We start from the raw sequence: 27021 nt of genomic DNA, 5'->3' as shown, positions 1-27021 counted from the left end.
TATGTTTAAAGGAACTCCTGAATCAAAATTTAATTGTCTTTATATTACATAGCAGTGCTTGACAATATGATGAGAGGGCTACTTGCAATAGAATTATTAAATATACTTATAACATTTGAGATATCTAGGCCTTATTGTAGGTCAGCTAAATCTGAATCTTGAGGGTGATGCCAAACTTTTCTTTAATTCCCTTAGGTTTGAAAATCACTGGTATACATGATGAAATTGCAACTTTATTATGTTTAGAAACTGAGATCCTTTTGAGATTGCCATTTTGACATCAGAGAATAATGGAGGCATTATTTTCCATTTCTGATTTTTTAAAAATACTAACTTCTATTTACTTTTCTTTCAGTTGAGTGTGCGAGGTAAAAATAAAAAAGAAAAACTTGAAGATTTCTTTAAAAACATGGTTAAATCAGCAGATGGAGTAATTGTTTCAGGAGTAAAGGTAAGATTTTATTTGATTAAAAGAAGTATTGGTTTGAGAATTTACTCCTTTAAGAGGAAGCTAGATTGCCTGACCTTTGGTGGCGCAGTGGATAAAGCATTGACCTGGTACACTGTCGTCGCTGTTTCAAAACCCTGGGCTTGCCTAATGAAGGCACATACGGTAGTTAATGCTAACTGCTCTTCTCGCCCTTCTCTCTCTCTCTCTCTCTTCTCTTTCTAAAATGAATAAATAAAAATAAAAAGTTCTACCCTTAAAAAAAGAAGCTAGATTAAGATTTTAGATGTGCAGATTATATTGGAGTTCCTTATAAAACAGAAGTTTGGACAGTGGAATCCTTAGGCCTGGGAAACTGGGCCCCCTGCCCTGGGTATATTCTTATAAGAGCTCCCTTCTCTAAGGGTAAGAGATCTGCAGGTCCAAGGGGATTTGCCAGCCTGTAGCCCACACCCTTTACCTTCAAACTAGACCATGCTCCAATTGTCTAAACCCTATATTTCTTTGGCCAAATCCCAAGCTTTTCTCTAGGTCCTGCATGGGCTTTTCCCTGAGTTCATCCTCCAGTGGGTAGATTGTGCTGCCAGTGTGTGCACTCCATGGGTGGTCAAGGGTCGTGACCATGGTACAGCTGGATAGAGGGAAGGCACAGGGAAAAAGATGAGTGTATAGGATGGACAGTCTAGCCACATACACATGAGGCCCCTCTGGGTGTACTACAAGACAGCAGAGGTACTACCTACATTTGTATACTGCCCTTGGTCTTACAAATGTTAGGGGCACACTTGGATTCAGATTGGGAATGAGAAAAGCTAAATTGAGGTTTTAGTCTGGTCTCCTAGTAGTTATATGATCTTGAGAAAAGTTTCTCTGAATCTCAGTTTTCCCATTTTCAAAATGCTGTTAAAAACACCACCTGGAAAATTAATAATACCACCTAGCTCACAGGATTCTTGGAAAGATTGAAGGAGATAATATGTGTGAAAATACCTACAGAGTTAATTATTTACCTACTAAATAACACCTAAGTTCTTAATTATGTCCTAAAAGTGGTATAAGACTTGATTTATAAGAATACTCTTATCATTAAAATATGAGGAAAATGTGTTATATTATCTACCAATTACTGAGAGATAAATAATGCTGCTTGTCATCATTACCTGTTTTATAGCTACATCTGCAGTAAAATTAAGGTATAAAGTACTATTTATTTAATTTATGCTTTGATTTTTCAGAGACAGGTCAGTTGATATGGTGACTATGCATGTGCCCTGCAGGCTCCTTTCAAATAAGGACTCAGCTTACTTCCATTTTGATGCTTCTTATGCACTAATTGAACATTTTTCTTAGCATTTAGTGTAAACCACTATATTGATTAAGATTTTTATAAAGAAATAATATTTTTTAACACTTACAATGTGATGTTTAGTAATCCACATTTCCTCATTTAATCTTCACTACAGTCCTGCAAGTCAGATAGTGTTATCCCCATTTTTACAGTGGGAAAAATGGGTGCACATGAATTACAGATTTAAATGACATTTTGTCAGTATTAACTTTTGCTTCTAGTGTTCTGTTGAGTCTTGAATTACATAATTTCAGCTGGTGCTTTTTCAGTAAATGATGGGCACTTTGGAAGGGAGGAAAGTACTGTTAATAATTATTTTATATTTAATGTTTTGGTTTTATTCCAAAAAAAGATTGAAGACAGTGGTTGATACAATAATTGTTCCCAGATAGTTGGTTTGGCTAGGTTCCCCAAAGAAATCAGAGAGGCCCTGTTGACTAAAGGCCTGGCAACCTTCTGAAGTGGCCCATAGTCTGCATAATAGACCAAGAGTAATAGGCTTACTTGTCTATAAAATTTTTTTCTTTTTTTCCCCTCAAAAACAATTGGTCACTCCCACTGGCGATAATGTATTTATTAGAGTGTAAAGGCAGAGCACAAGTAGGAACACATTTCAGAGTACAACCTGTGAACATGAACATACATGGGGAGCTGTAACCCTTCAGCTGCAAAATCTTAGATTTCTTACTTGATAGAAATTCATGTCTATTAAAATTTGAATTTTTTGGTGAAATCACTATAACATCTGATTATTAGAGGATGGCTATGTTGCTGTACTGATGACCTTTTATATAATGATAACAAAATGGTTTGCATATTACACTAAAGTAGATAAGTGAAAAAGGTTCATATTTTCTTTTGATCCTATAGGATGTAGATGATTTCTTTGAGCACGAACGAACTTTCCTTTTAGAATATCATAACCGAGTTAAGGATGCATCTGCTAAATCTGATAGGATGACAAGATCCCACAAAAGTAAGGTTTTTTTTTCCTGTGGCTAAAGCTTATATTTTTTAATGGAATAATTACATGTAAAATTATCATGTTACTTGCAGTTTATAAAAGTCTTGATATAGACCAGCATTTCTTAAACTGTAGTTGTAAAGCCTTGCTCCAAGGCCCTTTTTTAGCAAGTCTGTGAGGTCAAAACTATTTTCATAATAATGCTATGATGCCTTTTTCACCATGTTGACATTTATTCTGGTAATGCAAAAGCCATGATGAGCAAAATGCTGATGTCTTAGCATAAATCAAGGCAGTGGCATCAAACTATAGTAATAATCATTGTATTTTTTCCCTCGGTGCATTTGCAAATTAAAATATACTGTTCAATTAAGAATGTCCTTGATGAAGCAGTTAAAATGATTAATTATAAAAAATCTCCCTTGGGTACACTTTTTTAATATTCTGAGTGACAAAATGGGAGGTATACATAAAGTGATTTGTATACTGAATATAACGGTTTTCTGTAGAAAACTATTTTATTGATTGAGTTACAACTGAGCTAGTTACCTTTTTAATAAAACACCATTTTTACTTTAAAAAGAACACGGCCGACAAGCTGTGATTCAGACTTCAGTATTTGGTAGACATTTTCTTAAAAATTCACTAAGCAAGCCTGTCACTTCAAGAAAAACAACTGAGTGTTTGTTGACAATGATAAAAGTCAAGCTCTTTAGCAATAAGAATTTTAGAAAACTTGTTTCCATTACCATGAGCTTGCTTCCTAATAATTAAAAGATTTGTCTGAGATTAATGATAATATTAGTGAATGTGTCCCTGTCCAGTAGCTCAGTTGATTAGAACAGAGTCTTAATATGCCAAGGTCAGGGCACATATAAGAATCAACCAATGAGTGCATAATTAAATGCAACAAATTGATGTTTCTCTCTCTCAAATCAATTAATTAATTAAAAATATACTAGTGAATGTGATATTTTGATATTGTATACTGAAGTGTGTGTCAAGATTTACATCATTCATTGAACCGATGTTATAAAACTGTGTATGTAGGCCTGACCTGTGGTGGTGCAGTGGATAAAGTGTCGACCTGGAAACACTGAGGTCGCCAGTTCGAAACCCTGGGCTTGCCTGGTCAAGGCACATATGGGAGTTGATGCTTCCTGCTCCTCCTTTCTGTCTGTCTGTCTCTCTCTCTAAAATGAATAAATAAAAAATAAAAATAACTGTATGTAAACGATCCATTCAAAATACAAGATAGGCTAATGTTTTTTGTTTTTTTTTCTGAAGCTGGAAACAGGGAGACAGTCAGACAGACTCCCGCATGCGCCCGACCGGGATCCACCCGGCAGGCCCACCAGGGGCGATGCTCTGCCCCTCCGGGGCGTCGCTCTGCCGCGACCAGAGCCACTCTAGTGCCTGGGGCAGAGGCCAAGGAGCCATCCCCAGCACCCGGGCCATCTTTGCTCCAATGGAGCCTTGGCTGCGGGAGGGGAAGAGAGAGACAGAGAGGAAGGAAGGGGTGGGGGTGGAGAAGCAAATGGGCGCTTCTCCTATGTGCCCTGGCCGGGAATCGAACCCGGGTCCCCCGCACGCCAGGCCGACGCTCTACCGCTGAGCCAATCGGCCAGGGCCTAATGTTTTTTTTAACAGCTATATTGAGGTATAATTGATATCAATAAGATGCAATGTTCAAAGTATACAATTTGATACGTTTTGACATGCGTGTGAAATTATCACTACAATCAAATTAAGTGACATATCCATTACCACCAAAAGTTTCCTTGTGACCCTTTGTAATCTCTCTCTGCCACCCATGTCTCCAGGCAACCACTGATCTGCTTTCTATCTCTATAGATTAGTTTGCATTTCAAGTGGAATCAAATAGTATGTACACTTTATTGTCTGGCTTTGAAATTCAACAAAATTATTTTGAAATTCATCCATATTGTACTTATCGGTCATTCATTACCTTTTATTGCCAAGTGGTATTTCATTTTATGGATATATCATGATTGTTTACCCATTCAGTTGTTGGTGAGTATTTTAGTTGTTGCTAGCTTTTGGCTATTATGAATAGAACTGACATGATCCATTTTATGTAAGTCTTTGTATAAACATGTGCTTTCATTTCTTTTGAGTAATACCTAGACGTAGAATGGCTAGGTTATGTGGTAAGTGTATAACTTTTTAAAAAATTGCCAAACTTTTTTCCAAAATGATTGCACCAGTTTACATTCCTGTCAGCTGTGTGTGAGAGTTGTTCTTTCTCCTTGTTAACAAGGGTGATCAGCCTTTTTAATTTTAACCATTCTGAGTGGTGTCTTGATGTGATTTTAATTTGCATTTTCCTAATGACCAGTGATGTTAAAAATCTTTTCTTGTGTAAGTCTTCAATTTTAATCTTCTTTATAAAAGTTGTTGTGACCACTCTAGGTAGCTTACATTTTCATATAGATTTTAGAATCAGCTTGTCACTTTCTATAAAAATGCCTCCTGGGCCTGACCAGGTGGTGGAGCAGTAGATAGAGTGTCAGACTGGGACGTGGAGGACCCAGGTTCGAGACCCTGAGGTCGCCAGCTTGAATTCCGGCTCATCTGGTTTGAGCAAGGCTCACCAGCTTGAGGCCAAGGTCGATGGCTCAAGCAAGGGGTCACTCGGTCTGCTGTAAACCCCCCCCCCCCCCCGGTCAAGGCACATATGAGAAATCAAAAAATGAACAACTAAGGAGCTGCAACGAAGAATTGATGTTTCTCATCTCTCTCCCTTCCTGTCTGTCTGTCCCTCTCCCTGTCTCTCTCTGTCCCTGCCACACACACACACAAAAAAATGCCTGCCGGGGTTATGATTGGAATTGTGTAGCATCTGTAGATCTCAGTTGGGGAGGATTAACATATTAAATTGATCTTCCGTACGTGAATATGGCATACTCTCTCCATTTAGTTAGGTCTTTAAATTCTCCCAGCAGTGTTTTATAGTTCCCACTGTACAGCTCTTACACATCTTTAGTTAGATTGAGTTCTAATTATTTTTTGATGCTTTGTAAATGAAGTTTTTTACCTTTCAGTTTTTCTTTGCTAATGTGTAGAAATACAGTGTGTTTTCCTTTTTTTTTTTTTTTTTTTTTGCATTTTTCTGAAGCCGGAAACAGGGAGAGACAGTCAGACAGACTCCCGCATGCGCCCGACCGGGATCCACCCGGCACGCCCACCAGGGGGCGACACTCTGCCCATCCTGGGCGTCGCCATGTTGCGACCCTCCTGGGTGTCGCCATGTTGCGACCAGAGCCACTCTAGCGCCTGGGGCAGAGGCCACAGAGCCATCCCCAGCGCCCGGGCCATCTTTGCTCCAATGGAGCCTTGGCTGCGGGAGGGGAAGAGAGAGACAGAGAGGAAGGCGCGGCGAAGGGGTGGAGAAGCAACTGGGCGCTTCTCCTATGTGCCCTGGCCGGGAATCGAACCCGGGTCCTCCGCACGCTAGGCCGACGCTCTACCGCTGAGCCAACCGGCCAGGGCCGTGTTTTCCATATTGATCTTACATCTTGCAACCTTACTAAATCAACTCACTAGTTCTGGTAACTATTTTGTAGATTCTTTAGGATTTTTCATATAGATGATCATCTGTTAATAAAAAATTATACTTCTGGATGCCATTTCTTTCTTTTCCTTGCCCCATTGTACTATAGTCTATCCTCCTCCACTACAGTGCTGATGGAAATGGTGAGGGCAGGCATCTTTGCCTTGTTCATTATCTTCTGGGGAAAGCATTTGGTCTTAAACCATTAATTATGATGTTAGGTGTAAGTTTTTCCTAGATGCCTTTTATTAGGTTGAGAAAATTCTCTTAAATTCCTAGTTTTCTGCCCTGGCCAGATAGCTTAGTTGGTTAGAGCATTGTTCCAAAGCACAGAGGTTGACAGTTCAATCCCTGATCAGGGCACATACAAGAACAGATCAGTATTCCTCTGTGTGTCTCTCTCGCCCATCCTCTTTCTAAAATCAATTTAAAAATTTTTTTAATTCCTAATTTTCTCAGAGGGGTTTTAAAGTGAGGAACGAATGTTGGATTTTGTCAAACGCACTTTTTGCAACTATTGAGATAGTCATATGGTCTCTTCTTTTAGTCAGTTAATACGGTTAATTGCATTGATTGATTTTCAAATGTTAAGTCAACCTTCTATTTTGGGGATAATTATTACTTATACCAATGGAGTTTAATGTAATAGAGTACAAAAAGTTTACTAATAGGATTGTAGGCCCTGGCTGGTTGGCTCAGCAGTAGAGCATGGGCCTGGCATATGGAAATTCTGGGTTCACTTCCCAGTCAAGCACACAGGAGAAGTGACCATCTGCTTCTCCACCCTTCCTCCTCCTCCTTCTTCTGTCTCTTTCTCTCTTTTTCTCCCACCCCCTTCGTCTCTCCCTGTCCTGCAACCATGACTTGAATGGTTGGAGCAAGTTGGTCCCAGTTGCTGAGGATGGCTCCATGGCCTCATCTCAGGTGCTGAGATGACTCAGTTGCTGAGCAATGAAGCAGTGGCTCCAGATGGGTAGAGTATCACCTGGTAGTGGGCTTCCAAGGTGGATCCCAGTCAGGGCACATGCAGGAGTCTGTCTCTGCTTCCCTGCCTCTCACTTCACTAAAAACATTTTTTTAAATAATAAGTCTGACCAGTCAGTGGCACAGTGGATAGAGCATCGGACTGGGATGTGGAGGACCCAGGTTCAAGACCCCGAGGTTGCCTGACCTGGTGGTGGCGTAGTGGATAGAGCGTCGGACTGGGATGCGGAAGGACCCAGGTTCGAGACCCCGAAGTCGCCAGCTTGAGTGCGGGTTCATCTGGTTTGAGCGAGGCTCACCAGCTTGGACCCAAGGTCGCTGGCTCCAGCAAGGGGTTGCTCAGCCTGCTGAAGGCCCGCGGTCAAGGCACATGTGAGAAAGCAATCAATGAACAACTAAGGTGTTGCACCGCGCAATGAAAAACTAATGATTGATGCTTCTCATCTCTCTCTGTTACTGTCTGTCTGTCCCTGTCTATCCCTCTCTCTGACTCACTCTCTGTCTCTGTAAAAAATAAATAAATATTAAGACCCCGAGGTTGCCAGCTTGAGCGCGGGCTCATCTGGTTTGAGCAAAGCTCACCAGCTTGGACCCAAGGTCACTGGCTTGAGCAAGGGGTTCCTCAATCTGCTGTAGCCCCACGGTCAAGGCACATATGAGAAAGCAATCAATGAACAACTAAGGTGTTGCAACGAAAAACTGATGATTGATGCTTCTTATCTCTGTCCGTTCCTGTCTGTCTGTCCCTATCTGTTCCTCTCTTTGACTCTCTCTCTGTTTCTGGTTAAAAAAAAAAAGGGGGTGGGGGATTAAAATAAATAAATAAATAATAGGATATATAGATTGCTATATATATGTCCGCAGTTACCTGAAAATATTACTAAAATACTTTTTCCTTTTCAGCTACATATATCTGTTTGAATCTGCATTTTCTCCACATATGTGAAGAAAAGCAATATATCACAGTAGGTTGAATGCAGAAGCATATAAGAGAATCTGCTATTATTTTCTTCAAGACACATTTATGTTTAGTCAGCGTCATGATCAGACATTTAGCAATCAATAGCATGGGTACAAAAAAAATTTTGTATTAAAACCCTTTGTTGGGACAAGGCGGGGGCGGAGAAAAAAAAAAACCCTTTGTTGGATTATCTTACACTTTCCACAGAGCAGAAACTAAAATAACCTATTACACATTTAATCACAAATACAGTCCTCAAGTTTTTTGCTCACTCACAGTATTGTTTAAAACGTGTTCTTTGTAGCAGCTAAGACATGCCACCACTGTGCTTGGCTGTGTTCACAAATCTGTTACCTGTAGCTTCCCTGTCGCTTCTCTCTCTTTTTTTTTTTTTTTTTTTTTTTTAATTTTTTGCAAGAGGGACAGACAGGGAGAAAGAGAGATGAGAAGCATCAACTCGTAGTCTTGTAGTTGCGGAATTTTAGTTGTTCATTGATTACTTTCTCATATGTACCTTGACCGGAAGCTCTAATTGAGCCAGTGACCCCTTGCTCAATCCAACGACTTTGGGCTTAACGCCAGCAACCCTACGCTTAAGCTGGTGAGCCTGCACTCAAGCCAGCAACCTCAGGGTTTCAAGCCTCGGTTCTCGGTGTGCCAGGTTCATACTCTGTCCACTGCACCACTACCTGGTCAGGCTCCCTGTTGCTTCTCTGGCTATCCTCTCCTGCTGAGCTTTGTTTCCTGGCAGTAATTAAAACCCCTGCCACTGGCTTAGCTCCTGCTGCAGCTGGAACCACCACAGCCACCTTGGTTTCATGGTTTTACAAAGTATTGGCCTCCACCACTATAGGGGCCAGAGCGTCTGCCTCCAAAGTTTCCTCCTTTCATGGGTCCAAAATTTGAAGACTAATTGTTGTAATTGCCAAAATTATTGTAGCTCCTGCCACCTTTAAAATTCCTTCCATCATTACCAGATCCATTATAGCCATCCCCACTGCCACCATATGGACCACCGCCACGGCTGCCACCAAAGCCACTTGACCACTGAAATTTCCTCCATGACCAAAGTTGTCATGTCATTCCCACCAAAACCAACTCCATGACCATCTATGAAGTTTCCAGAACCACCTCGGCTTCTTTGTTTGGATGAAGCACTAGCCATCTTTTGCTTAGATAGGGCTTTCCTTCACAATTGTGGCCGTTCACAGTATGGTAGTTCTTTTTTTAATTTTGATTTTAGAGAGGAGAGACAAGGGGGAGAAGGAGCAGCAGGAAGCATCAACTCATAGTAGTTGATTCTCCTGTATGTGCCTTGACCAGGCAAGGCCAGAGTTTTGAACTGACGACCTCAGCATTTCAGGTCAACGCTTTATCCACTGCGCCACAGTATGGTAATTCTGAATGACAGTCTTGTTTACAGAGTCATGCTCATCAAAGGTTACAAAAGCAGACTGACATATTGGTGGTGCAGTGGATAGAGCATCGACCTGAAATGGTGAGAACACAGGTTCAAAACCCCAAGGTTGCTGGCTTGAATGTGGGCTCATCTGACTTGGGCGCGGGCTCATCTGACTTGAGCGTGGGATCATAGATGTGATTGTATGGTAACAGGCTTGAGCAAGGGGTCACACTGGCTTGGCTGGAGCCCCCAATCAAGGCATATGAGAAAGCAATCAGTTAACAACTAAAGTGATATAACTACGGATTGATGCTTTTCATCTCCCTTTCTATCTGCATATTTTTCGTGATCACATAATGAATTAATAGCTAAAGACGGTAGTGTTCTCAGAGCTAAATTTTCTTAGAATCTAGGAAATTTCTTGCTCCAAAAAGTAATTTCAGGGTCAGTTTAAACCTTTGAGTAGTGAGTTTTTTTCATGCTCACTGACCCCCAGAAGTGAGTGGGGTTTTTTTCAAAAAATGAAATTAGTTCCAATTGCAGTTTTATGAAAACCATGTTTGTTTGATAACCAATTTATGGAAACAAGAACAACATAAATTTTCCTTTTTTTAATGTTGCCTTAACACATTTTTAAAATAAAAATTTTTGTTATCTCATACTCTAAATGGTAAGTAGGCATGAGGACGTACATGAACGTTCATACTACTCAGAGGGTTAATAAGCATAAAATATTAAATACAAATCATTTTTGATCCCTACTACCTCTCCCATAAACCAACTTGAAAGATTTTTTTTTTTACTTAAACTTTTAGGTTGAGATAATAGTGGAAAGTCTCACATATAGAAGTTACCGTTCAAAGTCTGGAGTTAGCTTTAACATTTAATGTAATTTTACACAATATATGAAAGTATAATGTAAGAATAACTGTTTTATTAGGTAGTACATGCATTAAAGCCTTGTAAAAATACTGCTGGTGCCTGACCTGTGGTGGCGCAGTGGGATAAAGCGTCGACCTAGAACACTGAGGTTGCCGGTTCGAAACCTTGGGCTTGCCTGGTCAAGGCACATATGGGAGTTGATGCTTCCTGCTCCTCCCCCTTCTCTCTCTCTCTCTTTCTCTCTCACTCCTCTCTCTCTAAAAATCAATAAATAAATAAATAAAAATACTGCTGGTATAAGTGAAAATTTCCATACATTAGGCATATCTTGGATTTTATTAATTGGTTCTTTACTTACTGTATGCCATATATAGTAACATTTATTGATTGATTGATTTTAGAGAAAGAGAAACATTAATTTGTTGTTCCACTTATTTACGCATTCGTTGGTTGATTCTTGTATGTGCCCTGACCAGGGATCAAACCTGCAACCTTGGCATATTGGGACGACACTCTAACCAACTGAGCTACTCAGCCAGGGCTATAGGAACACTTATTAACTTATTTAATTCTCCAAATAATAATATGAGGTGGGTACGATTATATCCCCATTTCCAGATGAGGAAACTGAGGCACAGACTAGTTAAGTGATATATGCCCAAGGTCATATAGCTAGTGATTTGGGAAGCTGGCATTGGGTCCTGGGTGGTTTGGTTCCAGGTCCATGCTCTTAATCATTGCACGAGACTATCCTTTCTCCAAACTGAATAGAGCACCGATTATAATCTTGTTTCAATAAGTGCATTGTCCTGTGGGGCAAGCCCTAGAAAGTGTGTTGTGTTCAAGTTTAGTACTTTGCTTCTAATACCCAAGTGTAATGTGCCACCATTTATCTAGTTTCCCAAGCTTCATAATTTTCCCTCCTACATCGGGTCTTCTGTTTGTAAACCCTACCTATTAAATTCCTAAATACCTTTCAGCTTTGTTAGTTCCTCTGTGCTCTCACTGTTCCCACTACCTTGGTCCTGGACCTGAGTGTCTGAAACAACAGTTTCCTAGTTGGTTACTCTGCCTTTTGTGTATCCACTTCTAGTCTTTATACCAGGAAGCACTATTTTTATTTTTTAATCTAAAATTCTTTATCAGGTTTATTTAACCACTATTTTGATTGTAAAATATTTAGTAACACCCTTTAATACAAGATCAAGTCAAATCTACTTTATCATGGCTTACAAAACCCTGTTTTTCCAAGATGCTTTCAGTGATTTTATCTTCAACGCCATCTACTACTCTTCCATACCTTTCAGGGTCAGGGCCACAGTCCCAGAAGGTTCTCTGAGTATATTATACTCCTTTATACCTCCCTGGCCTTGATCCATTCTCTCCCTTTATCCAAACCTCTCTCCCTTCCATATTACCTGGTAAAGATTTCCTCATCCTACAAACTCAAACTTACTCTATAGTGTCTATAAATCCTTCCCTGACTTAGGTGAAATCATGTTTTCCCCATTCCCAAAGTGGTTTATACCTACTTCTAATATAATATTTCTATTCGGATATCTCATATTATGTACAACTTGTTTAGCAGGTAGGTGCTTAATAGTTCTGAATCAATGAATATTAATGAATATTAAATGAATATTATGAATTTAATGAATATTAAAATCTTTAAACTTTTTTTCCTTAGGTGCTGCAGATGATTACAATAGAATTGGTTCTTCATTGTATGCTTTAGGAACTCAGGACTCTACAGATATATGCAAGTAAGGACTCTGATTTAAAAAAAAGAAAAAGGGCCCTGGCCAGTTGGCTCAGTGGTAAAACATTGGCCCAGCATGTGGAAGTCCAGGGTTCAATTCCCGGCCAGGGCACATAGGAGAAGCACCCATCTGCTTCTCCACCCTTCCTCCTCTCCTTTCTCTCTGTCTCTCTCTTACCCTCCCACAGCCAAGGCTCCACTGAAGCAAAGTTGGCCCGGCGCTGAGGATGGCTCCATGGCCTCCACCTCAGGCACTAGAATGGTACCAGTTGCAACGGAGCAACGCCCCAGATGGGCAGAGCATCACCCCTCAGTGGTCATGCCGGGTGGATCCCAGTCGGGCATATGCAGGAGTCTGTCTCTCTGCCTCCCTGCTTCTCACTTCAGAAAAATACAAAAAAAAATTTATATATATATATAAAAAATAAATTTTGTTGGCAGCCTGGGCATACACAGTACTTAGGACCCAGCAGACATTTTTTAATTAGTTTTTTCAAAACACATTGAGAATAAGGAACTTCTTTATAAACTTAGGTCTGTGTCAATTTTTCTCTTCCCTTTCTGTTTATTTTTTAAATCTGAAAAGTAAAAATGGACCTTAATATATATACTTAATTTTTTACATTAAAGCTGAAAAATGTATTGATTTTTTCCTGAAGTAGTAAGCAGAATTAAAAAAGAAGTATACACCTTAAAACAGTTGAAATAATCCTAAAATTTTTATGACAATTTTAAATTAATGGCCAAAATAAAAATGAATAGTTTTTAATAATTAAATCACTTTAAAATTCTACTCAGGTGGGATGGGAGAGAAAAAAAATTCTACTCAGCCTGACCAGGTGGTGCCACAGTGGATAGAGTGTTGGACTGGGACACAGAGAACCCAGGTTCAAAACCCCAAGGTCACCAGCTTAAGCATGGACTCATTTGGTTTGAACACAGCTCACCAGCTGAGCAAGGGGTTACTCGGTCTACTGTAGCCCCCTGGTCAAGGCACATATGAGAAGGCAATCAATGAACAGCTAAGGTGCCGTGGTGAAGAATTGATGCTTCTCATCTCTCTTTCTTCCTGTCTGTCTGCCCCTCTCTCTATCTTTCTCTCTGTCACAAAAAAAAAAACCATTAAAAAAATTCTCAATAATTTATTTGAAAGTAAAAGATAGGAGGATAACTGGGATCTGGGCACCTTGTGAAATTAAATAATGTCACTTACCCTTCTCAAAAAAATATTATGGTCCTAGTGAAAACAATGGTTCGGTTCTGCTCCCCAACTGTAGAAGCCCCCTCTACATTCTACCACTTAGAAAAGTGTCAACTGTCAGTCTTCTGATTTCTAAGTGTGCCAGTTTTGGTTCCATTTCAAAATGTTTCCAGTATGCAGTCGGAGATACATGGCTTAGCCTTACACAGAAAAGAAGATCAATATCTGAACAGAGCAGTCATGGCTTTTGTCTAGCGCTTACTGAGTTCCAGTGTCCTTAGAGAATTATAAATGTTAAAAGGTAAATTAGCAGCAGCCAAAAATTTATATATTTTTTAATGTATTTACAATATTGTACATATTTATACCACATCAAATACTGTTTGGAATTAGGACATATATATGTATGTATTTCATTGCAGACCAAATTGATATTTAAAGTAAAATTTGATGTTGTCAGTTTGCACGTTTTAAAGAGGTTGGCCATCCTAGTGTTTATAATATAGTGAATGTTTGAGCAGTCAGATGAGGAGGGTGTTGTACATGTTAGTGTAAAAAACACTCTCTGGAATTTGCTCACACAGCTGTCTTTTTTTACTTTATGCTAGTATTTCTCTTTAATTTTAATCTAACAGTGGTTAATTTTAGTTGCTCTAATATTATTTAAACCCAAGTCTTCATTGAAAAACAATTTACTTTTTAAATGTTAAGCAGAAAAACTATTGTCATAGTTCATAACCTTTCTCTAAACCAAATCTTTGAACTTTTCTGTAGTAGATCCTCTCAGTAGACATGTAAGGTCCAAGTTGTTCAGCAGAGCAAGGTACCATAGTTTACACTAATTAACATGCTACCTTCCCAAAGCGTTAGTTCTTAATTCTTTGATAAGAAGAAGAAAAGGTCAACCTTGCCATGAATTAGCTGTCAAAGCTGTCAAAGCAAATTCTTCTTAGTAAAGTGAAATTCACAAAATTTCGTTTAGGCTTTCAATAGACAATGTCATACTCCAGTTATGTCATCTCTAATTACATATTTTACAGAATGCCCTTTAGTAGTTTGGCATTGGATGTTTTCAGTTGTTGTCAGCATTTGTGAGAGACTGTTTAGCTAAAAGTGAAAGTGAATTTTCAGAAGTTGATTATTGATTTCTGTTGTTTTTCCAAAACAACGCAGCTATATTTGAAAATGTTTCAAACAACTATGAGATATCTTCAAAAACTGCTCCAACTTCACTGTTTGTCTTTTGTGTGTGTGAGAGACAGAGACAGAGAGAAGGACAGACAGACAAGAAGGAAGAGAGAGGAGAAGCAGCATCAGTTCTTCGTTGCGGTTCCTTAGTTGCTCAGTGATTGCTTTCTCATATGTGCCTCGATGAGAGTGGGCTCCAGCAGAGCGAGTGACCCCTTGCTCAAGCCAACGACCTTGGGTTCAAGCCAGCAACCATGGGATCATGTCTATGATCCCACACTCAAGCCAGCAGCCCTGCACTCAAGCCGCAAGCTCGGGGTTTTGAACCTGGGCCTTCTGCGTCCCAGTCCGATGCTGTATCCACTGCACCACTGCCTGGTCAGGCTTCACTGTTTGCCTTTTAAATCAGCCTGTTGTCTTTTGGATGTGATTGTTCTGTACTTCCAGTGAAAGTATAAGCTTTTATTAGTATTACTTGGCATGTTACTGAAGAATATCAAGACAAAATTTTTAGGTTTTTTGCTTGACCAGTGGTGGCGCAGTGGACTGATCATTGGCATTGGTCCAGGACACTGAGGGCCCTGGTCAACCCTGAAGTCACCAGCTTGAGTGCAGGTTTGCCAACTTGAGCACAGAATTATCTTCATAATTCCAAACTCTCTGACTAGAGCCCTATGGTCACTGACTTGAAGCCCAAGGTTGCTGGCTTGAGCAAGGGGTCACGGGTCAGCTTGAACCCCCAGGACAAGGCACACATGAGAAGTAATAACAAACAACTAAAATGATGCAACTACAAGTTGATGCTCCTCAATTTAAAAAAAAAGGTTTTAATGTATGACTTAGAATGTTATCTTGAAATGGGAAGATTTTCTGTAACAACAGATTTCAAGTGATTTGTTATAGGTGGAAGTAAAGAGATATTTTTATTAAACTAAATGAAGTAAACCAGACCATTAAATGTGATTGTAATGAGACAAGAATGTTCATTATTCATGTAGTTTGGGGCATTATGTATTGTCTGAACATTTGAAATGGAAAATTGTTTAAAGGTAGCTTCTGATTAAATATTTTTCTCTTTCAGGTTTTTTCTCAAAGTTTCAGAACTGTTTGATAAAACAAGAGTAAGTACTATTAATCTTTAATAATCTAAACCTCTGTGTACAGTCGTGTTTGACTTAGCTTTATTGAAGAAGGTGAATAATACTTCAGAAGGATGGAGAAACTGGTTTAGATTTAAAATTTTGAGTTTTTCAGGAAATTCACTTTTTGTTGTGGCCCTCTGGTATTTATGTAGATGTTTATAGTCTTGATCAGAAACCATGTTCATTATGGAGACTGGGTTTATTTTTACGAAGACGGATCCTTTTCCTGGGGCTTTGTAAGCTGGAAGAAAGTCTTAAATTTATTTTAACTTTACCAGCCTATACTGTTTTTAATCCCCCTTGACACACTAGCTTAGGAATGAGTTTTATCAGTTTACACCTGCAAAAGGCTTCATTCATAGTAGTAATAATTTAACAGTGGCATAATCTTGGTTTTCAGGAATCGGTCCTGAAATACAATAATATTTAACAGTTTTATCACTTGATAGAATAGTGAAAATGTTTATTAGATATTTAATAATACTTTGCTGAGAGTAATAATATCTAGTCCGTTGTAGAAATCTGATGTCAACATGACCTTTTCAATTGAGTGATAATGTAGTAGAGGCAAGTAAAAGAAAAGAAGATATTCTCTTAAAAGAAAAAAGTCCTTAAATATACAAATATTGTTATACTGGGGTCCATAGAGCCCATCATTCAACCTTTGATATTTGTATCAGTGAGCCTTTTCTAAGAAGGTTGAGTTTTTTGTGTGTACGTTTACATCATAAGAATAGGGATCTGTAGCGAAGTAGCTTTATGTGTCATTGTTTTCTTGAAACAACTGACGGCAGAAATATGTTGACCTCCATTGAAATCAATGATGGTCAAAATACAGAAACTATTTTTATTTGAGGGAAATGCATATATCAAAACAAGTATTCTAGTCAAGTATCTGTCTAATGGGGTGCTTTTCCAGGCCAGGCTTTGTCTTTGCCTGTCTCACCCTTGCTTCTTTTTCTTTGTTTCTGCCTCAGCCAGGCTGGCATATGTCCCAGCTGGTCTAGACCACTCATTTCTTTCAATCTGAGTCTAGCCTGCGGGGTAGCTCAGTTGGTCAGAGCAGCATTCCAATACATCAAGGTTGCAAGTTTGATCCTCAGTCAAGGCACATACAAGAAGCAACCAATGAATGCATAAATAAGTGGAACAACAAAGCAGTGTTTGTCTCTATCTCCCCCTCTCCCTCTCTAAAGTCAGTAAATTTAAAAAAAAAATTTTTTTAAAGAAATAACAATGTGAATTTCCATTCTAAACGTCGTCCTAATTTTCTACCATAGATTATATCTTTTTTCTTGGCTTTGTTTGGATATTGCCAGTTGCTCCCTCTTAGACATCTTTCATTACAGTTTATCTCCTACTTTAGTACACATCGAGTGGGGGGAGCTCCTTTCAAGCTTTAGCTGTGTTGTGCCTGAGTTATATGTCATTCTTTTAGAAGCAGATGTCAAGATGGGATTAGGTACTCAAGAGATTTATTGTAAGAGACAAAGAGGAAGGAGCAGTAGACACAGGAAGAGCCTCCAGGCCACATTGCAGGTCTCTACTTACGAAACGAGGGCAGAGGATAGAGGACTAGGTAGGAAAAGTTTCAGACTGTAGCACAGTTCTCAGAAAGTCTATGTCAAAGGGGAGTCTTTCAGCCACAGTTGCCCATTAGAGGAATTCTGCATCAGCCTGAAATGGGTTGGCACTACTACCCACTGTACTCTGTCATTGGCTGGGTACATCTTAGGCAAGAAGGACAGGATGAAACATAACCTTCATGTGAACATGGTTTTGTTCCAGAAAGACTATAGTTGGGACTATCAATCAACCATGCTTCTTGCAGCAAACAGTTTCTCTTAAATATCTGAGTGGCATATTTCCATAGCCACCATAATCCTTATTTCCTTTAGCATGTTGTTCTCATTATTCTTGTTGTATAACAGAGCAGCCTAGATAAGTTGCCAAATAAAAAAAATATTTTATTATGTTAATGAATTCTTTGGTTCAGGAATTCAGAAAGGGCACAGCAGTGATGGCTTGCCTCTATTCCATGATGACCTCAATAGAGAAGATAAGAAAGCTGGGGGCTGGAGTCATCTGAAGGCTCTTTCACACGTGTCTGGGGTTGATACTGGCTGTCAGCTGGGACTTCTGCTAGGGCTGTTGGCTATAACACCTACCTGTGGCTTTTCCACGGAGTTGTTTAGGCTTTCTCACAGCGTGGTGGCTAGGTTCCAAAAGTGAGCATCCCGAAGATGAGAAGTAGAAGCTGCTAGTTTTATCCGGCCTGAGCCCAAAACTGGCACAGCATCACTTTTGTATTGGTCAAGCAGTCTCAGAGCTCAGATTCAAGGGGAGAGGCATATACCCTACCTCTGTGAGGAGAAGAGCCCTATTTAAAAGCATCCAACATCTAAACAAAATAAAAAATTTTAAAAAGGAAAGAAAAGCATTCAACATCTATACTGCATGTAATCTAAATTTATCTATATCACTTCTGAATATATCTTGGTCTCTGCTCTATTTCTCAATCAAGTAATAATTCTTAGAAGCTTCAAAGCTTTGTATTGAGCTCTGCCTAGGTAGCTCAGCTGGTTACAGTGTCATCCCAATATGGTAAGGTTGGGATTCAGTCCTCAATCAGAGCTCATACGAGATCAACCAACGAGATCAAAAAGGAGTCAACCAATGAATGTATAAATAAGTGAAACAACAAATCTATGTTCCTCTCTCCTTTCCCCTCTAATATCAATAAATTAAAAATAAATTTTCAAAAAACTTTGTATTGAAGTATAGTATACATATAGGAAAGAGCACATGCAGTGAAATTCTTCAAATTTAACACATCTAGCCCTGGCCGGTTGGCTCATTGGTAGGGCGTCGGCCCAGTGTGTGCAAGTCCCGGGTTTGATTCCCAGCCAGGGCACACAGGAGAAGTGCCCATCTGCTTCTCCACCCTTCCCCCTCTCCTTTCTCTCTATCTCTCTCTTCCCCTCCCGCACTCATGGCTCCATTGGAGCAAAGTTGGCCCGGGCACTGGGGACAGCTCCATGACCTCCACCTCAGGTGCTAGAATGCCTCCCGCTGCACTGGAGCAATGCCCCAGATGGGCAGAGCATCGCCCCCAATGTGCATGCCAGGTGGATCCCAGTCGGGCGCATTCAGGAGTCTGTCTCTCCGCCTCCCTGCTTCTCACTTCAGAAAAAAATTTTAAAGATAAAAAAACTTTTTAACACATCTATGTAATAAACATTCAAATCAAGAAAGAGAACAGTACTAGCAACCCAGAGCTGTGCCCCTCTTTAGCTGCCTTCTGAGTTATGGCCTCCTATATGGCTAACCACTATCCTGGCTCTAACTGCAGAGATTAGTTTTATTTTTGTATTTTATATAAATGCATCATTCAGTATGCATTCTTTTATTTATTCACTTTTTACATTTTATTTTATTGTTTTAAGAGAAAGGAGAGAGGGGGAGAAAGAGGGGCAGAGGAGTGGGAAGCATCAACTTACAGTAGTTGCTTCTGTGTGCCTTGACCAGGCAAGCCCAGACTTTAAACTGGCGACCTCAGCATTCCAGGTCGATGTTTTCTCCCCTGCGCTATCACAGGTCAGGCACAGTATGCATTCTTTTATGTCTGGTTTCATTTACTCTACATTATGAACATAAGATTCATCCAAGTTGTTACATGTAGATGTATTTCCTTTATTCTTATTACTGTATGGTATCCCATTGCAAGACCATACCTAAATTTTTCTGTTCTGTTGGTAGACATTTGGATGCTTTCTAGTCTGGAGCTCTTTACAAAGGGTACTACTGCTAAGACCATTCCTGTAATATCTTCAGTTGAACATAAGTGTGCATTTCCATTGGGTGTATGTCACTAGAAGGGGAAATGATGGGTCACAGGGTATCCATGTGAAAAGCTTCTGTAGTTACTGCCAAACTGTTTCCCTAATCAGTGGTTCTCAAACTTTTTGAAGTCAGGGTGCATTTAAAATCCTACAAATAATTGTAGGCGCACAATATACAGATTTCTGAGAATTAAGGCAAATATTAAAGAAAAAAATATATAAAGTCCAAGCATGCTTTTATGGTAATTAAACAAAATAAATACGACAAAATTAAATTTATTCTGACAATAAAAAACATTTTTATGTTACATTTTTTGAGTTATGCTTTTTAAAATTCATAAAAAGAAAGGTTAAAAAATTAAAAAATAAGGCCCTGGCCGGTTGGCTCAGCGGTAGAGCGTCGGCCTAGCGTGCGGAGGACCCGGGTTCGATTCCCGGCCAGGGCACACAGGAGAAGCGCCCATTTGCTTCTCCACCCCTCCGCCGCGCTTTCCTCTCTGTCTCTCTCTTCCCCTCCCGCAGCCAAGGCTCCATTGGAGCAAAGATGGCCCGGGCGCTGGGGATGGCTCTGTGGCCTCTGCCCCAGGCGCTAGAGTGGCTCTGGTCGCAACATGGCGACGCCCAGGATGGGCAGATTATCGCCCCCTGGTGGGCAGAGCGTCGCCCCTGGTGGGCGTGCCGGGTGGATCCCGGTCGGGCGCATGCGGGAGTCTGTCTGACTGTCTCTCCCCATTTCCAGCTTCAGAAAAAATGGGAAAAAAAAAAAAAAAAAATTAAAAAATAAGAAGGTGACGGAGGACAACCTGACTTTGGGTGATGGGTATGCAATATAATTGAATGACAAGATAACCTGGACATGTTTTCTTTGAATATATGTACCCTGATTTATTGATGTCACCCCATTAAAATTAATAAAAATTTATGTATTAAAAAAATTAAAAAACAAGAAAAAAGTTATCTCTTTATATATATAGATACATTCTTAGTAAGATTTAGTAAATTTGGCAGGTCCCGGAGCAAATGTGTTAAGTTTTTTCATTCTTGTGTTTATGAGAAACATGAGCCTGATGTGTCCTAGCAATTTCTTCAATATTTGCACATATATTTGAGAGGCAAACTCTCATTTCCTCGTCAACACATTGAAGAATTCCTCTTTTTACTCTTAATTGTGTTGCATGCAGAAAACCCCCACCATACCTATCATCTTAACTTTACACCAAAGGATGAAAGAAACTTGCCTCCAGGCTTTCCCCAGAACATGGGGGGTAGTGTAAACAATCCAGCACCACAGAGTAACAGCCTTTTGCAACCTAATCAGGCAAGTGAGCTGGGAGGTTGGGCAGACTGTCAGCTTGCAGCCAATTCCCCACACCTCTGTCCCCCAAAAATCTAAATTCCATAAACCCTGTTGGTTTTTTGGTCCCCACAGGTACATATTTCTCTGGAATACCATAGGGCGCACCTGGAAATCTTCTAGGGCACACCATTTTGAGAACCACTTCCCTAAGTGATTGTACCAATCTACATTCCCACCAGAAAGAATATGGACACTGGGTTGCTGCTGTCCAAGCTTGTAATACTTAGTATCTTTTACATTTTAGCTATTCTGGTAGTTGTGTAGGTTTTTTTTTTAACTTTTTAAATAATTTTATTTATTGATTATAGGAAGGGAGGGAGAGAGAAACATTGATTTGTTGTTTTTTTATGCATTCATTTGTTGATTCTTGTATATACCCTGATGAGAGATTAAATGTGCAACCTAGCCTGACCTGTGGTGGCGCAGTGGGATAAAGCATCGACCTGGAACACTGAGGTCGCCGGTTCGAAATCTTGGGCTTGCCTGGTCAAGGCACATATGGGAGTTGATGCTTCCTGCTCCTCCCCCTTCTCTCTCTCTCTCTGTCTCTCTCTTTCACTCCTCTCTCTCTAAAAAATCAATAAATAAAATATTTTTTAAAAAATGTGCAACCTAGGCATATGAGGATGATGCTCTCGCCAATTGAGTACCTGGCCAGGGCTGACAGTAATTTCATTTTTAGAGAAAAGTTGTAAGAATAGGACAGAGAATTCATGTACACACATCACCCAGATTTCCTGAATGTTAACATTTTCTACACTATTTAAAGTTATTTTATTCTAAAAGTTCATATTCACTGTATTTTCTGCCCTTTGTGCACATCTCTTTGTGTGTGTGTGTGTGTGTGTGTGTGTGTGTGTGTGTGAGAGAGAGAGACAGAGACAGAGACAGAGACAGAGAAGGACATGTAGGGACAGAAAGACAGGAAGGGAGAGAGATGAGAAGCATCAATTCTTCATTGCAGCACCTTAGTTGTTCATTGATTGCTTCCTCATATGTGCCTTGACAGGGGGCTACAGCAGAGCAAGTGACCCGTTGCGCAAGCCAGCGACCATGGGGTCATGTCTATGATCCCACACTCAAACTGCTGAGCCTGCGCTCAACCTGGTGATCTCGGGGCTTTGAACCTGGATCCTCCAGGTCCCAGTCACATGCTCTCTCCACTGCACCACTGGTTAGGCAGTGCACATCTCTTTTTAAAGACAATTTTATTATCCAGACCAGGTGGTTGCACAGTGGATAGAACGTCAACCCGGGATGCTGAGGACCCAGGTTTAAAACCCTATGGTCACCAGCTTGAGTGCTGGATCACCGGCTTGAGCATGGGATCATAGACATGACCCCTTGGTCTCTGGTTTGAGCCCAAGGTTCACAGGCTTGAGCTAGGGGTCATTGGCTCAGCTAGAGCCTCCCAGTCAAGGCACTTATGAGAAAGCAATCAATGAACAACTAGGTATCACAAGTATGAGCTGATGCTTTTCATCTCTCTCCCTTCCTGTCTGTCTGTCCCTCTCTCTTGCTGCTATATATTTTTTAAAAAGATAATTTTAATATACAGCCAATATGATTATCAGTGATTCCCCTTTATTTCTTCAAATATCCACAATATGGATGTTTCCAGTTGTCTCATATATGGCTTTTTACAGTGGAATTTGTTTGAGTCAGGATCCAAACAAGGTCCCCATGTTGTATTTGGTTGGCGTAGTACATCTTTCTTTAGTAAACTGTCTCTTCAGACTGAATGAAGAGTTCTCATCTTTTTAGTCTGACGTGGCTACTTCCCATTTGATCCCAGCTTAAACTAATCACATCTTTTTATTGCTCTGTGGTGTTTTCAGGCACATTTTGTTAATATTTTGACTGTTTTCTGGTTGTCTTCAGAAAGACTTCTTCCATAAAGTTCTTCCATAAATTCACTGATTTCATCATTTTTCTGTTCATTTTTTTTTTTGTCAGAGTTACAAAGAAAAGTAACAGGCTAGTAGAAAAGAGAAGGAAACCTAGATTAAATAAGGACTGACTGTAGTTATTTATAACTAATTTTTTACAGTAATTAAGTCAGAAAACACTGAATGTAGAATGTGATGATTAAATGTCCAGTTTTTTTTTCCTTTTTCAGAAAATAGAAGCACGAGTGTCTGCTGATGAGGACCTCAAACTTTCTGACCTTTTAAAATATTACCTAAGAGAATCTCAAGCTGCTAAGGTAATTTTATTTTTTTTAAATATTTTATTTATTGCTTTTACAGAGAAAGGGGGTGGGGGGGAGTGAGAAATATCAATTCAATAGTTGCTTCACTTTAGTTGTTCATCATATGTGCCTTGACTGGGCAGACCCAGGGGTTTGAACCGGTGACAGCATTCTGGGTTGATGCTCTATTTACTGTACCACAACAGGTCAGGCTGCTTTACATTTTTTAATGAATTATTTAACAAAAATCATGTCTTTAAATGTTGTTAGACTCAAGGCTGTTAAAGATAATTTATCTTTTCTTAAATATAGATTGATTTTAGAGGGGGCGGAAGGGGAGGAGAGAGAGAGAGAGACAGGGACAGGAACACAAGCTGTTCCTGCATGTGCTCTGACCTGGGATTGAACAGGCAACCTCTGTACTTTGGAATGATGCTCTAACCATCTGGACTTGGACTATCTAGCCAAGGCAAGATAATTTATCTCTTGATTTTAAATTATATTTTCAACTGTGAATTTTTTTTCTCCTTCGAGAAATTGTAGATCAGGGAACCCCACAAAAAAGTTTGCTCTGTTGCCTGACCAGGCTGTGGCACAGTGGATAGAGCATAGACCTGGGACGCAGAGGACCCAGGTATGAAACACCGAGGTCACTGGCTTCAGCACAGGCTCATCCGGCCTAAGCGCAGGGTCGCTGGCCTTGAGCAAGGGGTCACTGGCTTGGCTGGAGCACCCTGGTCAGGGCACACATGCATAGCAGTCGGTGAGCAACTAAAGGGACACAACTACGAGTTGGTGCTTCTCATCTCTGTCCCTGTCTCTCTCAAGAAAAAAAAAAGTTTACTTTGTAAACTTCTGATACAAAATAGTCTAAAATTTTTTTTTGCCTGACCAGGCGGTAGCGCAGTGAATAGAGCGTCGGACTGGGATGCGGAAGGACCCAGGTTTGAGACCACGAGGTCACCAGCTTGAGCGCGGGCTCATCTGGCTTGAGCAAAAAGCTCACCAGCTTGGCCCTGGCCGGTTGGCTCAGCGGTAGAGCGTCGGCCTAGCGTGCGGAGGACCCGGGTTCGATTCCCGGCCAGGGCACACAGGAGAAGCGCCCATTTGCTTCTCCACCCCTCCACTGCGCTTTCCTCTCTGTCTCTCTCTTCCCCTCCCGCAGCCAAGGCTCCATTGGAGCAAAGATGGCCCGGGCGCTGGGGATGGCTCTGTGGCCTCTTCCTCAGGCGCTAGAGTGGCTCTGGTCGCAACATGGCGACGCCCAGGATGGGCAGAGCATCGCCCCCTGGTGGGCAGAGCATCGCCCCTGGTGGGCGTGCCGGGTGGATCCCGGTCGGGCGCATGCGGGAGTCTGTCTGACTGTCTCTCCCTGTTTCCAGCTTCAGAAAAGTGGAAAAAAAAAAAAAAAAAAAACTCACCAGCTTGGACCCAAGGTCACTGACTCCAGCAAGGAGTTACTTGGTCTGCTGAAGGCCCCCGGTCAAGGCACATATGAGAAAGCAATTAATGAACAACTAAGGTGTCACAACGAAAAACTGATGATTGATGCTGCTCATCTCTCTCCATTCCTGTCTGTCCCTATCTATCCCTCTCTCTGACTCTCTCTCTCTGTCCCTGTAAAAAAAAACAAAAAAAACTTTTTTTAATGAATTTGATATATTTATGCAGGTAAAATGCCTGCAAAAACAAAAGTAAAACCCCCAAATAATAATTGTATAGCAGGATTCCTAATTTGGTCTGTGTAAGTCCTTTATTGAAGGTGAGAGCTCCATAAAACAAGGGTATGTTTTATTTTAAGGCAACTCAGATTTCCTTTTGGAAATCTAAGTTGCAAAACTAAAACTCTTGCAAATCTGAAAAATGTCTAAGCAAAACATTTTTTTTCTTTTTGTGTATGTGAGAGAGACAGGGAGAGAGATGAGAAGCACCAACTTGTAGTTGTGGCACCTTAGTTATTCATTGATTGTTTCTCATATGTCGCTTGACCCGAGGGCTCCAGCCGAGCCAGTGACACTTTGCTCAGGGCAGCGACCTTGGGCTCAAGCCAACCACCTTTGGGCTCTAGGTGGCTATTTCGAGATTTCAAACCTGGGTCATCAATATCCCAGGTCGACCGTCTGGTCACTGCGCCACCACGTGATCAAGCTAACAGAAACATCTTTTTTTTCTTTTTTTTTTTTTTTTTGTATTTTTCTGAGGTTGGAAACGGGGAGGCAGTCAGACAGACTCCCGCATGCGCCCGACCAGGATCCACCCGCCATGCCCACCAGGGGGCGATGCTCTGCCCATCTGGGGCGTCGCTCTGCCACAGTCAGAGCCATTCTAGCACCTGAGGCAGAAGCCACAGAGCCATCCTCAGTGCCCGGTCAAACTTCGCTCCAGTGGAGCCTCGGCTGCGGGAGGGGAAGAGAGAGACAGAGAGGAAGGAGAGGGGGAGGGGTGGAGAAGCAGATGGGTGCTTCTCCTGTGTGCCCTGGCCGGGAATCAAACCCAGGACTCCTGCACGCCAGGCCGACATTCTACCACTGAGCCAGCTGGCCAGGGCCTAACAGAAACATCTTAAAAAGCATGGAAAACAGTGACTCAGATACTCCAAAATCAGTGTTAATTTATAAATTGAGATTTTGCACAGAAAACTCCCATTTCTTCACCAGTGCTTTAAACAGCATTTTTTTCATTTCTCATCAAATTAGAAATAACTCTTTTAGAGACTTTAATCACATAATCCCTTTGAGGACTTTACTTGCAAATACACAATCTATATCAAATTTTTAAAATCAAATTGTGTCTTGAACGGTTTATGATGGAGGGGCCACAATTAAATGAATCATTTGCTTTTTTTTTTTTTTTTCGTTTTTGACACCTTAGTTGTTCATTGATTGCTTTCTCATATGTGCCTTGACCATGGGCCTTCAGCAGACCGAGTAACCCCTTGGTCGAGCCAGCGACCTTGGGTCCAAGCTGGTGGTGAGCTGTTTTTGCTCAAGCCAGATGAGCCCGCACACAAGCTGGCGACCTCGGGGTCTCGAACCTGGGTCCTCTGCATCCCAGTCCGACGCTCTATCCACTGTGCCACCGCCTGGTCAGGCTTGAAGCCTTTAAATTCGTTATTTTATTATGTGTAGTTGGGGTGTGTGGTTTTTTGTTTGTTTGTTTGTTTGTTTGTTTTGAGAGAAAGGAGGGGAGGGAGAGTAGGGGAATGAGAGGTAGAAAGAGAGAAGCATGAGCTCATTTTCCACTTAAGTTGTATATAGTATGTACTTGTTAATAAGTACCTTTTAGAACAGAGCATGGCTTTAAAAGTAAATTCAGCCTGACCAGGTGGTGGCACAATGGATAGAGCATCGGACTGCGATGCAGAGGACCCAGGTTCAAAACCCTGAGGTCACCAGCTTGAGCGCAGGCTCACCAGCTTGAGCCCAAAGGTCACTGGCTTGAAGCCTAAGGTCGCTGGCTTGAGCTAGGGGTCACTCGCTCTGTTGTAGTCCCCAGTCAAGGCACATATGAGGAAGCAATCAATGATCAACTAAGGTGCTGCAGCGAAGAATTGATGCTTCTCATCTCTCTCCCTTCCTGTCTGTCTGTCTGTCTGTCTGTCCCTGTCTGTTCCTCTCTCTGACTCTGTCTCTGTCACCAAAAAAAAAAAAAGGAAATTCAAACTTAATTGTAAGAATTAAAACTACACCAGCATAGCCCTGGCTAGATATCTTGGTAGGTTAGAGCATCGTTCCTAAGCACAGAGGTTGCCAGTTCAATCCCCGGTCAGGGCATATAA

General features: G+C 40.9%; 1 protein-coding gene across 4 annotated transcripts in view; it reads left to right on the top strand.

Annotated features, from left to right (window-relative positions):
* The window catches only part of SNX6 (sorting nexin 6), a 90386-nt gene that overhangs the window by 46600 nt on the left and 16765 nt on the right, over positions 1-27021 (top strand). For all 4 annotated transcript variants that reach the window (XM_066277714.1, XM_066277715.1, XM_066277716.1 and 1 more), the window contains 5 exons: positions 356-451; positions 2667-2772; positions 12251-12326; positions 15793-15832; positions 23172-23258. In XM_066277714.1, the coding sequence (XP_066133811.1) occupies positions 356-451; positions 2667-2772; positions 12251-12326; positions 15793-15832; positions 23172-23258 (405 nt within the window). The remainder of the gene's footprint in view (positions 1-355; positions 452-2666; positions 2773-12250; positions 12327-15792; positions 15833-23171; positions 23259-27021) is intronic.

The sequence above is a fragment of the Saccopteryx bilineata genome, chromosome 4 (genome assembly GCF_036850765.1).
Source record: "Saccopteryx bilineata isolate mSacBil1 chromosome 4, mSacBil1_pri_phased_curated, whole genome shotgun sequence".
NCBI lineage: Eukaryota > Metazoa > Chordata > Mammalia > Chiroptera > Emballonuridae > Saccopteryx > Saccopteryx bilineata.
Note: the sequence above shows the minus strand (reverse complement) of the source record. Positions and strands in the feature narration are given on the sequence as shown.